Source organism: Eptesicus fuscus, chromosome 12, assembly GCF_027574615.1.
Source record: "Eptesicus fuscus isolate TK198812 chromosome 12, DD_ASM_mEF_20220401, whole genome shotgun sequence".
Lineage (NCBI taxonomy): Eukaryota > Metazoa > Chordata > Mammalia > Chiroptera > Vespertilionidae > Eptesicus > Eptesicus fuscus.
In genome coordinates this window covers 65,993,065-66,010,755 of record NC_072484.1, presented here as the reverse complement: position 1 = coordinate 66,010,755, position 17,691 = coordinate 65,993,065, and the positions used below count along the sequence as shown (strand labels likewise).

Below are 17,691 nucleotides of genomic sequence, written 5' to 3'. Positions count from 1 at the left end.
CAGACAAGGGTGGGAGGTTTGAAAGGCCCATACCTTGGTTGCAGGTTCAGGGAGCCCGGACTGAGGCCAGGGATTGAGCTTGCAACCTAGATATGTGCCCTTTGCCAGAATACAACCCGCAACCATTCAGTCCTCAGGCCAACGCTCTAACAGCTGAGCCAAACTGGCTAGGGCTATTTTTAAAAAAATGTTTTTATTGATTTTAGAGAGTGGGAGATAGAATCCTAAATTATGAGAATCATCTATCAGCTGCCTCCTACATGCTCTAGTGGGATGGAGCCTGCAACCCCAGGCATGTGCTCTGACAGGAAATTGAACCATGACCTCTTGGTTCATAGGTCAATGCTCAGCCAGAGCTATGCTAGCAGAGCAACATTACACTTTTAAACATTGTCAAAGCAAATTCAAGCTGAACCCAATAATAAAGTCTCTAGATCAGGAAACACAGGGGATATAAAACTAAATGACACCATGAAGGAAAAACATCAGTAAATATAGGACACTCAAGAAAACTTTTCTTGGGGGGAAAAAAACCAAGGTTACAATTGTTGAGAGATTAAGAGACTAAAGAAATTTAACCAAATGCAATTTATAAACCCTGACTGAAGCTTGTTTGGAAAAACTGGCTATTTAAGACTTTTTGATCCACTCATTTAAGTCAGTGATAAAGCCTCAAAAGGGTAAGGAGAAATAGCTATTCTAGAAGTAGGTAAAACAGGGATGCAAGAGCAAGATGAAGTCTTAGCCTTTAGACAAGGCAAAATTACTTATTACCCCACTTACCTTTCCTTCATCAATCCCTTCAACCCATGTTGCAAGAGACATCCCTGATCTTTTATCTAGCTTACAGGGATAGGAATACCAGCAGAGATGAGAAACACAGGGGGAGTGGTTTTATTCCTAGTTCATAGCTCCTGGAAGATTCCCCTCCAATTTCAGAATTAGGTTCTTACCTATTGGTTCTAGTTATTAGCTTGATTTCCCTGCAAAACATATTTTCATGTTGCACTTGCTCAGTAACTAAGGGCAATACAAATAAATGTTCTTATCAAAGGGTCTCAAAACAAAAGGCTACTAGGTACAAATGCAGCCCAAAGAATAGTGTGAAGCAAAGTAGTTCTAAATATCTCATTTGCTATGTTTTTTCTACTTGAGGCCAGAAACCTTGGGGGAAAACAATCCCATGTACATGCACCACCACCCCAACTCTAAATAGTACATGACAATAGGTCTTCTGTTTTGCTGCTTCATACTGTGGTAGAAACCAAGATTATTAACATATTTAATGTGCTTAGTTAGCATCAGAGACAGTATGCTCAGTAAAACTATAAAATGAAAGAGAAACATGTAAACCTGTATTCATAAGGAAATGCAAGATTATTAACATATTTAATGTGCTTAGTTAGCATCAGAGACAGTATGCTCAGTAAAACTACAAAATGAAAGAGAAACATGTAAACCTGTATTCATAAGGAAATGAACCTGCCATGACTTCTTTCTTGCCTGCGTTGGACTATTTGACAAAGTTTGAATTGGTACACAGCACAGCTGACACACCAACATCGTGGCACTGCAGTGATATACCATCATAAATTGACCAAACTCCACTTGAAGGATAAAAAATTCACAATACATAAAAGAAATCACATGGCATTGTGAAGAGAAAAAACAAATCGGGAAAGCATGCCACTAACTGTATTTAGTTTAGTGGGGGGACAAAAAAGAATAGAGGACATAGGGCGGGAAGGACACTTGAGGTTCTAGGCTTTAGGTCGCTATACATCCTTTAAGCAAATTAAACTTCTAGTTAACCCATCCATAAAGTGAATTCATTAAGCTAAATGACTTCCAAAGTCCATCTCAACTCTAGATCAGATCCTAGAAAAAGAAAAAAACAAGAAATCCAACATTTCAGATCCTTGTGAAGCCCAGGAAAAATATGAAATGCTAAAACATAGCAATGGTATTATAACTGTTCAGTATCAACAATGAACTAAATTAGGGCACTGTTATAATGGCAAGGAAAGAAAATTAATTCTTCTCTATATCCCTGCAAACAGACACCAAGGTAGTTAAGCCTATGTTTATATATTTTTCATTACTGAAGACATGACTGAGTTAATACACAAAGAAAAGTCCAAACTGTCAGCTTTCAGTACTCCACATTCCCTTCTTTAATATGGCATTTTGTACTATATACATCAATGAAAATTGAAACAAAAAGAACTTCAGTCAAACTCCCCTTCCTCCTCCAGCTTTATTGGATAGTTTAAAATTACATTTCTATTTTCTAAGACTTCAGTTGCTTTTTCCATCTGACTTTTAAAAACTGATTACATCAAATGAAACACAGTTGTCTAAGTGATATAGTATACAAAAATAACATCTTGATTTCTGTGAAAATGCATTTCTCTGCAATTCCTGAATAGCTCCAAATTATGCTTACTCTAAGCATAGATGTTTACTCTGGGTTTTAGATTTAGTCTTTGCAAAAAATGTGTTCTAAACCTTTGCCATCACCATCTGCATATCCAGCATAAATGCTGTTAAGTTGTTCCTATTTAGGGTTTTATCCCGATTTTCCTCCCATAGACATTAACAGGCATATTTGTCTTTCTATTTTGTTTACTCCCACTCAACTGGATGTTCTATGTAGGGCCTGATACAGATGTTACTTGATGTTACTTAATAGCTACTGAGGTCAGACAATCCAAGGCCATTATTATGCTAAAATTAAAGTTATTTATGGAAGCTCACAGACACTTCCAAAATTGGTTTTTACCTCCTACATGGGAACATATTTAACAAACCCAGAACGGGCTTACTGGTCTGATTCAATTCTTCCCATTCATCAATCCCTATTCACCAGTGGCATGGAAAGGGGGTTCTTTAACAAAGCATTATACATAACACCTCTACCAAACTAAACATAAACTTTTTTTGTAGTTAAATGCAGAAAGTCGATTTTTTTCCACCCCTTTCCTCCTTTTACATGGCAAGTAAAGCTCACTGGCCTGGGAGTAGCCTCTATCTGCCAACCTTTGGCCAGTGAAGAGGATTCAGAGAAAATAATACAACCATCAATCAGAAAAAGGAGGGGCGACAAAGGAAAATAATTAAGCTGTGGCCTCAATCGTGCATTCCCGTGCAAGGTGCCCTGATTCGCCACAGCGGTAACAGTTGACTTCACTTGTCTTGCTGCAGTTGATGGCTACATGACCAGTTTCACCACACCTAAAATAAATAAAAAATTTCACAATGGTGTTCAGAAAATGTAAAACTGTACTAAAGAAATAGTCATTGCACCCCGGGCTGGTGTGGCTCAGTGGATGAGTGTTGACCTATGAACCAGGAGGTCAGGGTTCAATTCCCAGTCAGGGCACATGCCCAGGTTGTAGGCCCAGTACCCAGTTTGGAGCATGCATGAGGCAGATGATCAATGATTCTCTCTCATAACTGATGTTTCTATCTCTCTCCTTCTCCCTTCCTCTCTGAAATACATAAAGTCATTGCAGAACAAAATGCAATGACAAGTGAATCAACATATTTTTGTTTTCAGGACACTAAGTCTTATCATTAACCCCTAATCTAAAAGCAAGAAGGAATTAGGTAACAAAGCTACTCAATTGTATAGCAAAGCCACAAAATTAAAATTTTCACCAAAAGGTATAAACCAACATCAAAACAAAATAACAGGCCAAGATGTTATATCTTTATGCAAAATAATTTCTAAGATTTCACAGGTATGTACATCTCAAAGCTTTTACCACTTATTTTTAAACACTGAACTGATTCACAAGGTCATTCCATTTATAGCAAATTTATCTCTAAAACAGTATCTTCAATGAGCATTTCCTGCAGCAACATTCTAACAACTTACCTATAGCACTTCACTTTGGTGCAGTCTTTTTGAATATGTCCAAATTCTCCACAAGAATAGCACTTCTGCTCATCTGCATGGTCACAGTCACGAGCCAGATGGCCTGGTTTGCCACAGTTGTAGCAGCATTGCTCTCGCTCTCTCTTGGGCTCCTTGCAGTCCTTGGCAATGTGGCCACCTCTACCGCAGTTATAGCAGGCTTCAACAATAAGAAAAAGAAGCAGACCAAGACTATAAAACCTTTACAAAATGTTGCTATGTTTTAAATCATACAATAGGAAACCTCAAGAGTGGAAAATCTTTCCAATGCATTGTGCATTCTCACCTCTCCAAGTTCTAGAAGAATATGAGAAGTGTTAAATACTTACCATCCTCCTGAAGATCACAATCCTTGGCAAGGTGACCAGACTCACCACAGCGATAACAGATGTCTGGAAGAGATGAGGAAACAAACTGGAAACCTATTTTGGGTAGAAACAAACAAACAAACAAAATTTTAACGAATTAGACCAGTCTTGATACTAATGAATATTCTAGTACTTCAAAATTTTTTATTCGACAAAAATACCTCTATCCGAGGTAAAACCACCTCTGCCACGGCTTCTCATTCCACGACCACGGCCTCCACCAGTAGGGCATTCCCGGGCCCAGTGGCCAGATCGTCCACACTTGAAGCACTCATTGCTGCTCATGGCTGCAGTTAGATCTTCAAAATATTAAAAATAAGAACATTTGACCACTTAAAATTATTTTTAGCTTTTATTCCCCATTTAGTGTTTTTTGATAACTATTCTGGGGGAAAAGCCAACAAATATATTGCTTAGAAAAATAACCACACAACTATATGCTTAGGCATAATACACCTAATTATGAAATATATTAAAAGTGAATAAAGTAAAACATTATATATTTTCATAGAATTCTTGATTGTTAAAAAAATAAGATTATGCAATTTTCAGCGTATCAACGAACTCATTAAACAATTAATAATACCTCTTTCCAGGTCCAACTTAATGGACACATCTTCATGGTTATAAGCCAGTAAACTTTATTTTGGGCAAATGGAAGTCATATATTGGTAATAAAATTGGAATAACCCAAACCAATGGAGTTGTAGTGTGGATTCTGTGAGGAATAGGTGAAGAAAAGTAATTTCTCTCCATAACCTTAGCACCTAACAGTGCCTAGTTATACTGAGCTCTTGCTTGCTGATTGAGTCTTCAGAGCAGATAAAATGCAGGATATAAATTTTCTCTATAGAGGGTACAGTATGTTAAAAATATTAGAACAGCCCGGTTGATGTGCCCAGTGGTTGAACATCGACCTATGAACCAGGAGTTCACGGTTCGATTCCAAGTCAGGGCACATGTCCAGATTGAGGGCTTGACCCCAAGATAGGGGCCTGTAGGAGGCAGCCGATCAATGATTCTCTCTCATTATTGATGTTTCTCTCTCTCTCTCTCCCTTCCTCTCTGAAATCAATAAAAATATATAAAAATATGTATATATATAAGAAAAATAACAAAGAAGTAAACCAACATGCTGATACCATCTAAAGAACTGGGACCACTTATATTTTTTCTATTTTCAAAATTTTCTGTAATTTTATATTTAAAGCCAAACTCCTACCAAAGCAAGTGGATTTTATACTTTTTATATAACAATCTAAAAATAAACAGGCTATTCCTGGAACGAAATGGAAATGGAATGTTGCAGGACAAATTCCTAGTATAGTGGCTTTTAAAAAAGGAACTAGCTAAAAATAATGTAACCTTTACATTGCCATACTTCCATATCTAAACATTTTTACTTAATTCCAGTGTCAAGCAATAGTACACCAAGTTTTTTAAATAGCCTCTCAAAGCCAAGCATAATTAGCACCATGACCTAGCAAAACATAGTTTCAATTAAAATGGACAGGATAGTGGAATCATCCAAACACATCAAAGCACCAAAAGTCAGTACATGGTGCATAAATGACTCATCAAGTTGTAGAGAAATCTAGTGACTGAAAATTTAAGCTAACGTTGAGTTTCAAAAGCTTCCATTGTCATTTTTTAAAAAATCAGTGTCTACTTATCCTAACTCTCTGCAATCAGATTCAGTATAAAATTTCAGAGGAATCTTTCTACCAACTCTTGCCACTTGTCATTATTAAAAAATCATGCAATATTCGTACTGGTCTCAGATACATAATGTACATTTCTAGTCAGAAGAAACCAGCCAATGAAGATTAAAAATGTATTTTTGCAAAATTTGAGATTACATTTCTTTCTTATACTGGTGTCAGTCTAAATCATGTAAAGTGCTAATTTCCATTTGAAAGAACAGTCAGAATGAAAAAATGAATGCCACATAAAAATCACAGAAAAAAAAGCTGGTCATAGTATTCATACTTCCCTCATTCCTATTTTCTTCATTTTGCAGTTTACAAAATGAACTGCAGTTTACAATCTTCTCCAATTTACAGTAAGACCAATTTGAGCACATTTACCTATTGCTCTCAATGAGTTCCTTGCACAGAAACAATCACTACCTTATTATACAAGGTAATCCAGGCAATTTGAAATTTCCCAAGTATTTTAAAATTTAATATTTAAACAAGATACTATCTTTTAGAAAACATGACAATTCAACATGCATTTTTAAAACGAAAGAAATGGCCCAGCTGGCGTGGCTCAGTGGTTGAGAGTCAACCTGTGAATCAGGAGGTCACAGTTCGATTTCTGGTCAAGGCACATACCCAGGTTGAAGGCTCCTTCCCTAGTGTAGGTGTGCAGGAAGGAGGCAGCTGATCAATGATTCTCTCTCATCATTGATGTTTCTCTCTCCCTCTCTCCCTTCCTCTCTGAAACCAATAATAAAAATATATATTTAAAAAAAACTGTTTAAAACTAAAGAAAAGATAGTTTGAGCAATCCCCACTTTAGACTGTTGCTTTAAAATAATCTGTTTATTTCACAATAGTGAAGTACAAATAAAACATGTTATAATGAATCATCAGATTTTTATCAGTGGAATAAAGTCAGTAGTTAAAATTTTAGGTTTACTTTCTGCACAGAAATATTAAAATTAAGCTACTCAAGAACCGATTAACCTATATGTAGATTTTTCACGAACTCTTTTTTTCTTCTCCATTCATGGGACCCAGATCCAAAATGAACGGAGAAAAAATAAATGACAGGAAAAGTAGTATTTTGGAGAGCAGACAATTAGCTAAAATAACACTTTCAGATGAACAAAACACTCTACTTCCTCCTACCCTAATTCCTAATTGAAAGTTGGTCATAATGTGATTTCTCTATGAACTTCAATTTTAGGAAAAGCAGTATTTCTCCAATTAGATTGCAATTAAACTATTCTGCAAAACAGACATGCACAGTTCAGTGGCAAAGGCAGAACTTTACACATTGAAACTAGTTTTAGATGTTTGAGTTAACATCAACAAATTTTATTCTCACATAAATTAAGGTTTTGAAAAAGCTCACTAGCTCCCTACCCAGTTTGGCTCAGTGGATAGAGCACCAGCCTGAAGATGTAAGGGTCCCGGGTCTGATTCCGGTCAAAGGCACATGCCTGGGTTGTGGGCTTGATCCCCAGTAGGGGGTATGCAGGAGGCAGCCAAGCAATGATTCTCTCTTGTCATTGATGTTTCTATCTCTCTCCCCCTCCCTATGAAACCAATAAAAATATATTAAAAATAAACAAACCCACTAAATCTTAAAGGTAAAGAAAATATTAATTTCATTAATAGTCCAAAGACCTATCATCAGTAGGGCACATCCCAGTGGGGCTCAGGTAATGTGTATGCAATCTGCCTTCTCCCCTTTGGCTCAATCACAGCCAATCAGCTGGCCTACATTTTCATTCAGCCTCTTGTGATAGATTTATCTTACTTACTTATAGTAACATTAAACCAACTGATTCCTAATATGTTTTAGAGCAGCAGTCACCAACCTTTCGGACCTCACGACCACCAGTGGTCCGTGGACCACCAGCAGTTGGCGCGACCGGTTTAGAGGCATGCTGCTTATCCTGGGGGGGAGAGGAAGGGGAGAGATCCCTATCCTAATCATCATAAACAGATTGCATTTAGCCAAGAGGTCTTTAAAGAATTTCATGCTATTCCTTAGGAAAACTAGAGGCAGTAAAGTAAGACAGAACCAAGACCTAAGGCCTATGACTGCTCTTGGCTAGAATTTTGCTCCACTGTCCTGCTTCTGCCCCCTCCACCTGTCACAACCTTTTCCAACCTTCAAGGGCCAACTTAAATGCCAACTCTATAAAAAAATCTGACATCTCCCAGCCTGGAACTCTCCTTCCTATTAAGACTCAGGACAGTTTGTTAATATCTGTCTGATGGCACTACTATATTTGCCCTTTATCACATTCCTTTAGGGCAGAGACCAAGTAATTAATCATTGAATCGTCACAACACCCCATGATTATCCTTTAGTAGTTACAGTATAACTCAATATTTTAACTGCTTTTGGCTGGTGTGTGTGAGTGTGAGAAAGGCCTAACAGTCATTTGCTAAATGAAACAAATTGTGTTTCTTGTATAGACCCAATCCAATCTGAGTACTGACAATAAAATACCGAAATTCTTGCTATCAAGAGTCACTGTACCATTAGTTTAAAGCAGCAATTTTCAACAAACGGCACATGTAAAATAATTACTAAAATTCCGCAGCACACCAAAAAATGTATTCATTTAGTCAGGTACTGCATGTTTTAAAAATTCTCAGGGACTAGCTGGTTTGGCTCAGTGGATAGAGCTTCAGCCTGGGGACTGAAGGGTCCAGGGTTTGATTCCATCAAGGGCACATGCCCGGGTTGTGGGCTCGATCCCCAGTAGAGGGCGTGCAGGAGACAGCCGGTCAATGATTCTCATCATTGATGTTTCTCTCTCTCCCTCTCCCTTCCTCTCTGAAATCAATAAAAAATATAAAAATTCTTAGGATGCACCAGCTAAAAAATTGCTGGTTTAAAGCAACAATGTCTTTTCAATTAGGTACCCATTAAGGATGGACTACCACTACTCTAAACTCAAGAATATTTCAGACTATCTAATATAATCTCCTGTGTAACAGAAACTTCACTCCAGGTTACTAAAAAAGTTAGCAGCCAAGCCAGGACCCCATCCAGGCTCTTCCTATTACTCCAAGAATTCACATCCTCAGTAATATTTTACAGAATGCTACAAAACACACATACATACTCACTTACAAGACAAAATACTGTATTTTCACTGTTGTCAGGCAGTAGGAGAGCATATATTTTCTTCCTTTTGCTGCTAAAAATCATAGCAGTATCTATACCAATGTATCCTTACACAGCAAGATTTGGAGTCCATAGGTAACTCTGGGTTAACCATATGACCCAGCTTAAGGATCTGCTTGCTGTGGTACCTCAGGCACTTGACCCCTCTCCTGTCCTATTTGGAAAAGGATGATAAAACTGATCTGTGATGAGAATTATTGCCAGGTGTCTAGTGTTTAACAGATTCTAAATTTTAAAAACTGCAAGTGTTTATGACCTCTGCTTATATAGTTTCTTTTCCATTCCTCCCCCAATTAAGTTAGACTGCTTAAAAGTGGATAGAACTCAGTCTAATGTCTATATAGCAGGCTTAGAGCAGGCTAACTCTGCATATACTCAATGCTCCCATCTCATAAAGTCTACTTTCAGAATGGAATGAAGAGAATTATAGCCCTAGCTGGTTTGGCTCACTGGATAGAGCTTCAGCCTGCGGACTGAAGGGTCCTGGTTTCGATTCCCGTCAAGGGCATATGCCTGGGTTTCGGGCTCAATCCACAGTAGGGGGCATGCAGGAGGCAGCCGATCAATGACTCTCTCTCATCATTGATGTTTCTCTCTCTCCCTCTCTGAAAATCAATAAAAATATACTTTTTAAATGACTTGGGCTTAATGTGATTTAATCAGTTATGCCCAACTTAAAAAAAAAAAAAAAGAGAATTATAAATGACTTCATATTTTCAACAATCAGATTACCTGTTTTCATTTCGATTTTTGCATGTCAAATTTTCATGACACAAACCACACCTAAAGATGGTAAGAGCACAGGGCAATCAGGCAACAGTACTATAGGCAGTCAAGATCCTGCTTGAAAAGATTGAAGATTTACTTAGTGTAAACTAAGAGATCTATTTTACAGATTTTGCACTCATTTAGGCTTTAAGATTTAAATCCTGAAATTGGTATCAAAACACAAATGGTTATATTGATTTGTCTTCATTAATGTTAATAATTGAACCATATTTTTGGTACTAAGAACGAAGCCAGTAAACTACTTAAATCTTAACAGTACATGCCCAAGACTTAACAATGAGTCCTCTAACTCACTACACACACACACACACACACACACACACACACACACACACAGTAGCAAAAGGAAAGTGTGTGTGGGGGGGATCTGGCTAGATTTTTTTATATGATTTTCCTAACACAGCTATATATATTCACCTTAAGGTTATCCTTGACTCATCCAACATTTTTGACCTAACTGCATTTAGACTATAGCAGAGCTTGAGCCCCATGAATGTACTCACTCATTTTTATGCTCTAATGAATCAGTTTAGTGTTCCAACAGGGTACTGAAACACTTCAGACTATTAGCAAAAACAAACTACAGATGATAAACTGGAGGGAAGTTATATTGTGCTATTACCTGCATTCTGACAAGAATAATGGAGAACAGAGTACAATACTGGGAGCAATTCTATGTTTTTATCCTGGTTCCTGCATTTACTACATGACCTTGATTAGTATTTACATACACTGCTGTCTGCCCTCGTTACCCCCGAAGGGTTTTAATTAATAGCTAAATATCTACTATGAGTCAAGGGTTAATAAACATATTATCTATAATCCTCACAACCCTGCAAGTTATGTACTCTTGCTCCCATTTTACTGACAAAGAAACTGGAGATCTGAGACCAAGTGACTTACCCAAAGCCTTATAACTAGAAAGTTCTCAAGTCAGCATTTCAACAGTTTTCTGCAGTCCTTTGCTAGGGTTAAGTGGTAATAAAGTACAGGAAAATGCTATCATCAGAAGAATACACCAATTCACTCCCTACTTCAAAAATATTATACAGCATATTACTGCTATATAGCAAGTAACTGTAAAGCACATGTTAACTTAAATTTTAATGCAAAGTTATCTGTTCTAAAATATATTTCAAAACTCTGTTTAAAAATCCACAGCCATAAATGAATTTATTCATAGTATACAATCACACAGCTTTCCTGAATTTTAAGCCAAGACAGACTTTCTTAACCTTCAAGGTATAACTTAAAAGAGTGCCACCACGGACCCAAAGACTGGCAACCCGATTTCTTTTTTTAATTTACTGATTTCCAAGAGAGAGAAGTTAATTTTTTGTCCCACTTATTTATGCATTCATTGGTTAATACTTGTATGTTCTCTGACCGGTTATCAAACCCACAACCTTGCTTATTGGGATGATGCTCTAACCAACCTACATACCCAGCCAGGGCTTGTGGCAACCTGATTTCACCCATTAATGCTCTAATTTGCAATTATGGAACAACACCAGGTAATCACTGCACCATACTCTCATACTCCTAATTAATAGGCTCCACTGGCTTACAACTTGAATTTTGGTGGCCACAAGCTCTCATTTTATTCCAGAAGCTTTTTACTTACAACATGAAAAGGGTGCGGTTTACTCCAGTCTCCTTACTGCAACAGCATCTGACACTGCCAGAATAGTTCTATTAAGTGAGATGGTAGAGAAAGAGCGTTCTCCACATAGCAGGCCAAGATGCCTTGGCATCAGTCTCCTGGCTCTCCACTTACTGTCAGGAGGCCAGGAAGAGGAAAGAAGCCAATATTAAAAAAATATATAAAAAATAAAACTCTCACTCTTGCAGGGGGAAAAAGCAAAAGCAAAAAATCTCTTTTGTGGTCAAGTGTTTAACCAACAGACCTATTTTTCCAATTACAGGAACACCTCATATACATTTTAGGTTTGGTTTCAGATCACAGCAATAAATCTTTTAATCTTTTTGCTGGAGGGTCTTGTTTTCTTTTTAATATATATATTTTATTGATTTCAGAGAGGAAGGGAGAGGGGGAGAGAGAAACATCAATGATGAGACTTATCGATCGGCTGCCTCCTGCACGCCGCCCACTGGGGATGGAGCCCACAACCTGGGCATGTGCCCTTGACTGGAATCGAACCTGGGACCCTTCAGTCCGCAGGCCAACGCTCTATCCACTGAGCCAAACCAACCAGGGTGGGTCTTGTTTTCAATTTGTAAAAACTGTAACATCTGCTGCAATAAGGTGACATGCCATAAAAATGAGGTATGCCTGAGGTCGAATTGTGGCTCTATTGCTTGTAAACACTGATTTGGTACCTTCTCATGTACATACCACATATTCTTATTAGATTTTAAAAGATAAAAAGAATACAGTCATAAAATCACATTACAAAACCATTTATGATACCTTAAAAAATATATCACTCTGCCTGTTCCAGGTATTCATATGCTGGTGTAATAATTGACCCTTGATTTTCCACCAATTTGGCTCATACAGTTAGCTTTTTTAAAAATACTGTTGCCAAGAGTTGCAATTTAGAAAGAAAAATTCTTTGTCCAGCTCTTGGGATCTAGTAAGTTATTCCTTTTATATTCCAGCACAGAGCTCCTTGTAGGCAAGAATCAGGTTCAACAAGCTAAAAAGAGCATGCACCTATGTATGTGGCATTTTGTAGGTGTTTGATTAAGCCATGATCAAGTGATTTTTTAAAAGTATTTGAAAAGAATTGCTTTGGGGGGGGCTAAGAGGTAGAACTTCATTTCATACTTTTTTTAAAACCCTCAAATCCTCACTTGCAATTTATGGTGCTTAAGCAAAAAAGGAACAAAGCTGTTGATTTAATTAATTAAAGAGAAAGTGATGCAGAATAGGAAAAAAAGAAAAACCTATTTTTAAAAACTTGAAATTTGGGGGCAAGATGATGTAATTAATCCTCCTTCACCTTAAAAGAAACAAAAAATGAAAACAAGACTTTTACACACTATCTGAAGTCACAATGAGCAATGTTTTCTTTTTCTAAGACCCCCCCGCTACCCCCATGAACAGATGTCACTTCCTTGGAAGTGCCCTGTGTCTGAGGCCACGTGGTTGACATGTGGCAACAAGCAAAATCCTTACCCATAATAAAATTAACATGAGAACCCAAATGTGGGCGATGATGCCTTTCTAAAATAGGTTTTCACATTTGGAAAATCTAGAGGGAGGCTGGCTAATTAACCACGTCTCACTTTTAAAAAGTATTGGTTTAATTAATCCAATAACTGATGCTATGATCTTGGAGGTTTGGCGATTTGTTCCCCTTTGATAACGAGATTTTTTTTTTAAAGGGCCCTCTAACTTAAATGGTGTTGACTCATGAAAGCGAGCCCTCACGGCCCCTTTTCGAATTGTAATGTAAGACAAGTAAGTTAACGCTTGACTATAAAAATTCAAGAGTCGGGAAGCTATCAAGTATGGAGAGTATAATCCCAGACTTCCAGGCCTTCCAGCGGAGTGTGCCACCCCCCTAAACGCAAGAACGTCTTCAAGGACCCTTTCCTAGGCCCGTTCTGAACCCTTGGCACATGGCCCGCCAGCCCATTACACCAGCACATGGCCTGCATTAAGTACCCAACCCCATCCCCCTCCATCCGCACCGAGGGCCTTTTCCCACCACAAGGCCTCCTTTTAGTAAGTTCCCGCCAAAACGACCCTCCGTCCCGCATTCCGAGACCCTCGAAGTCTCCGAGCCTCAGTCCCAAGAGCGCACGAGCCCGGGCCTCCTCGGCCGTAAAGGCTGTGGCCTGGGGCGCGGCCTCAGCCCTGAGAGAGGCCCCGACGCGCGGGGGACCCAGCTTCCCAGGACGGAAGGAAGGGCGGGAGGGCACCCCGACTGCAGGAGGCCGGAAACTTGGCCCGGAGACGGCGGTGGCAGCCGAGTTTCCCGCCTGACGCAGCAGCGGAAAAGGCTCAAGCGAGGCCGCCATCGCCGCCTCACCGCTCCCTGCCCTCTTCGTCCGCCTCGGACACGGGCCCACCGCGCGGTTCTCCCCTACCCTCACTCCCGGTCCTCACCTTCTGCGTCCGGGCAGGCCCGCAGCGACGGAGAACGAGACGCAGGCCGAGGTGAGCGGCTCGCAAGGTAGCGGCTGTTTATTTTCAGGAGGGTCCTTGCCTGCGCCACACGCTGGTCTGCACACGGCCCCACACACGCCGCTGCGCACGGCTCTCCGCCGCCTCGCCCACGCGGCCAATCAGTGCGCACGGCGCGGGCGGCCAATCAGAGCCTCCCGCCGGGAAGGCAGCCCGGCCTCGGGGCGGGATGGGGCCGCGCGGGGCTGTTTTCCTCCGCGCTCGGCGGTCAGTTCTCGGCGCGCGCGGCCCTTACAGCTCGGCTTTCCAGTCACCGGCCCCTCTCGCGGTTTTCTCGCTTATTCCACGCCCCGCCGGACCGGGGGAGGGGTGGCACGCCTGTGTGTCCCGCCCTCGGCGATCTCTCCCCTCAGCTCGCGAGCAGGGATGCCAGGGAACGGGTCTGTGGTTAGCGTGGGACCGGGACAAACTCCTTCCCCTTCTTGGGCTCCGAAATGAGTGTCGGCCCTTAGACTCTTGCCGTGGCCGCGCTTTCAGAGCCAGGCCCCGACTCCGGGATGCATCAGTTTGGGGGGAAAGTGGTCTGTCATGTCACAGAAGAGGCTGGGGCTGTAGGCCGCAGGCCCTGAAATGTGTTTTAGTGTTTGTGTGAGCCAGGGCAGAGCCCGGAAGAACTGCCTGCTTGCACCTATGGGACCCATATACCCGCCTCAAAATAAGTGGCCGAGGAGGGAAAGGCGCCCGCCTTGGGGAAGGTGTGAAGATGGTGAAAGGATGGCGCTGAGACTTAACCGCCTTCCAACAAACCTTGTGCCCGGTTTAGAATATTGGTGATCATTCCCTGCGACCTAAAGGTGGAATAGTGAGTGCTAGGGGATCCATCTAGCCTGGGCTTTCACAATCAGAATTGATTGGCCTCTAGATCTGGTGTTTTCTCCGAAAGAGACTGCATATATACACTGAGTGGCCAGGTTATTATGATCTCTGAACGCATAATAATCTGGCCACTCAGTGTATATCCTATATAATAAAAGGCTAATATGCAAATTGTCCCCTGACCAGGAGTTTGACCAGCAGGCAGGCTGGACCCCTCCCATGCACAAATTCATGCACTGGGCTTCTAATATCTATATATCTGCGTTCAGAGATCATAATAATCTGGCCACTCAGTGTATTTGTGTATGTGTGTATATATATATATGTTCATAGATACTGTTAAGATGACATCAACTTAAGTTGTTCAATGCGAACTAAAGAACTGCAGAATTTTGCAGAATTTTCGTGTAATGAAAAAGAAAGGAAGGCCCAGCCTGTGTGGCCCAGTGATTGAGCATCGACCTACAAACCAGGAGGTCACATGCCCAGGTTGTGGGCTCTATCCCCAGTGTGGGGCATGCAGGAGGCAGCCCATGATGATTCTCTCTCATCATTGATGTTTCTCTCCTCACTTCCTCTCTGAAATCAATAAAAATATATTAAAAAAACAACAATGAAGTGTCATCTCCAGTCTCTTGAACTTTAGAAGGTCCTGAAATTACTATAGTCTCATACAGACTTAAAATGCAGCTTGAGATTAGTATGCAACCCATGTTGGTGGCTGGTATATCCCAGCAATGTCCATTTTATCCTTTAATGACCATCTTATTCTTTTGCCCTAGTTTCAACTCCTTTAAATCCTTCCAGTCTCAAGGTAGTGTGACTTTTTAAATCATGTTTGTGAAGAGGCAGTAAAGTAGTTAAGAGCATAGATATTAAAGGTCAGGTATTAAACCTGGGTTCAAATCACTAGGGCTTACTTAGTCATTGTAAAGCATTTAGCAGATTGTCAACATAAAGAGGGAATGGACAATTTCATTTAAAAAACAATTTTTTAAGGCCTGAGCCAGTGGGGGCTGCCCAGGGCCGGGATCTGTCAGCTGCCTACCCCTCTCTCAGCCCTGGCCTTCGGGAAGCAGCCAGCACAACTATTCTTCCTTGCAGATCTCTGTGGAAGCAAGCTCTGAGAGAAGTCAGGATTGCCTCACCATGGAGCAGCTGAGCGTGGCCAACACCCAGTTCGCAGTGGACCTCTTCCGCACCCTGAAGAACAACAACCCCTCTGGGAACATCTTCTTCTCCCCCGTAAGCATTTCCTCAGCGCTGGCCATGGTCTTTCTGGGGACCAGAGGCACTACCGCAGCACAGATGTCCAAGACTCTTCACTTCGACGCGGTTAAGAAGATTCATTCCAGTTTTCAGAGTCTGAATTCTGATATCCACAAGCGCGGAGCTCCCTATATTCTGAAACTTGCTAATAGGTTATATGGAGAGAAAACCTATGAGTTCCTCCCTGAATTCTTAGCTTCAACCCAGAAAATGTATGGAGCTGAACTGGCCAGTGTAGATTTTCAGCGACTCTCTGAAGGTGCAAGAAAGGTGATAAATGAGTGGGTCAAAGGGCAGACTGAAGGGAAAATTCCAGAATTGTTGGCTGCAGGCGTGGTTGATAATATGACTAAACTTGTGCTAGTTAATGCCATCTATTTCAAAGGAAACTGGCAGGAGAAATTCAGTAAAATGGCCACAATCGATACACCTTTCAAATTGAATAAGAAAGACACAAAAAGAGTGAAAATGATGTATCAGAAGAACAAATTCCCATTTGGCTACATTGAGGACCTTAAGTGCCGGGTGCTGGAGCTGCCTTACCAGGGCAGGGAGCTCAGCATGGTCATCCTGCTGCCAGATGACATCGAGGACGAGGCCATGGGTCTGAAGAAGATCGAAGATCAATTGACCTTAGAAAAACTGCGTGAGTGGACCAAACCTGAGAATCTGAGTTCCATTGACGTCAACGTCTACCTGCCCAGGTTCAAGCTGGAACAGAACTACAACCTCAACTCTCACCTGGCCAGCCTGGGTATAGAGGATCTCTTTACTAGCAGGGCTGATCTGTCTGGCATGTCAAGAGCCGGAGGTCTTTTTATATCAAAAATTGTCCACAAGTCTATTGTGGAAGTAAATGAGGAGGGCACAGAGGCGGCAGCTGCCACAGCTGGAATTGCCACCTGCTCGCTTACGCCAGAGGAAAATTTTGTGGCCGACCATCCATTTATTTTTTTCATTCGACACAATCCCTCAACTAACATCCTGTTCTTAGGCAGACTTTCTTCCCCGTAGAGACTGTGGAAATCCAAGGCCAAGCTCAGAGCTTTGTCACTAGCCCTTTCAATGGTGATAGTTTTCATATATCTTCCGCAACAAATCTACCATCCCAAAACAAATCTCTAACTTCCTTTGTAATGTCAGCTCTGTTGGCTGTTTACACGCATTAACTTTGGCATAAGTATCTATTTTCCTTTCTTTATATTGAAAAATTCAGTGATTGCTTTTGAATGCACCAAGCAGATATGTAGATTCTTGACAGTGTAGTAAACTAAGAAACTGCTGTAAAAAATTAAAATAAAAATTTTAAGTTGAAGTCTTAAGACCTCTGCTCTTCTTTTATTTTTTATTTTTTTAAATATATTTTACTGATTTTTTACAGAGAGGAAGGGAGAGAGATAGAGAGCTAGAAACATTGATCAACTGCCTCCTGCACACCCCCCACTGGGGATGTGCCCGCAACCAAGGTACGTGCCCTTGACCGGAATCGAACCCGGGAC

At 40.7% G+C, this 17,691-nt stretch overlaps 2 protein-coding genes across 6 annotated transcripts; one reads left to right on the top strand and one right to left on the bottom strand.

Moving 5' to 3' along the window:
- Positions 1–2,150: 2,150 nt before the first annotated feature.
- On the bottom strand, positions 2,151–14,194 carry CNBP (CCHC-type zinc finger nucleic acid binding protein). 4 transcript variants are annotated; one of them, XM_054724546.1, is made up of 5 exons: positions 14,030–14,194; positions 4,470–4,586; positions 4,251–4,341; positions 3,881–4,084; positions 2,151–3,234 (listed from the first exon to the last, which is right to left on the bottom strand). In XM_054724546.1, exons 2-5 carry the CDS (start codon positions 4,570–4,572, stop codon positions 3,117–3,119), a joined length of 516 nt encoding a protein of 171 aa, XP_054580521.1. In that variant the 5' UTR covers positions 4,573–4,586; positions 14,030–14,194; the 3' UTR covers positions 2,151–3,116. The 4 variants fall into 4 exon arrangements, with proteins under 4 accessions (XP_054580521.1, XP_054580520.1, XP_008157457.1 ...); XM_054724545.1 differs by having other exon boundaries at positions 4,449–4,586; positions 14,030–14,190; XM_008159235.3 differs by having other exon boundaries at positions 3,881–4,079; positions 4,249–4,341; positions 14,030–14,190.
- Positions 14,195–14,257: 63 nt separating this feature from the next.
- Positions 14,258–17,470, top strand: LOC129151024 (leukocyte elastase inhibitor-like). Of its 2 annotated transcripts, none has more exons than XM_054724544.1 (2): positions 14,258–14,314; positions 16,028–17,470. In XM_054724544.1, the coding sequence occupies exon 2, from the start codon at positions 16,073–16,075 to the stop codon at positions 17,204–17,206; it is 1,134 nt and encodes a 377-aa protein (XP_054580519.1). In that variant the 5' UTR covers positions 14,258–14,314; positions 16,028–16,072; the 3' UTR covers positions 17,207–17,470. The 2 variants fall into 2 exon arrangements, with proteins under 2 accessions (XP_054580519.1, XP_054580518.1); XM_054724543.1 differs by having other exon boundaries at positions 14,275–14,909.
- The last annotated feature ends 221 nt before the right edge of the window (positions 17,471–17,691 follow it).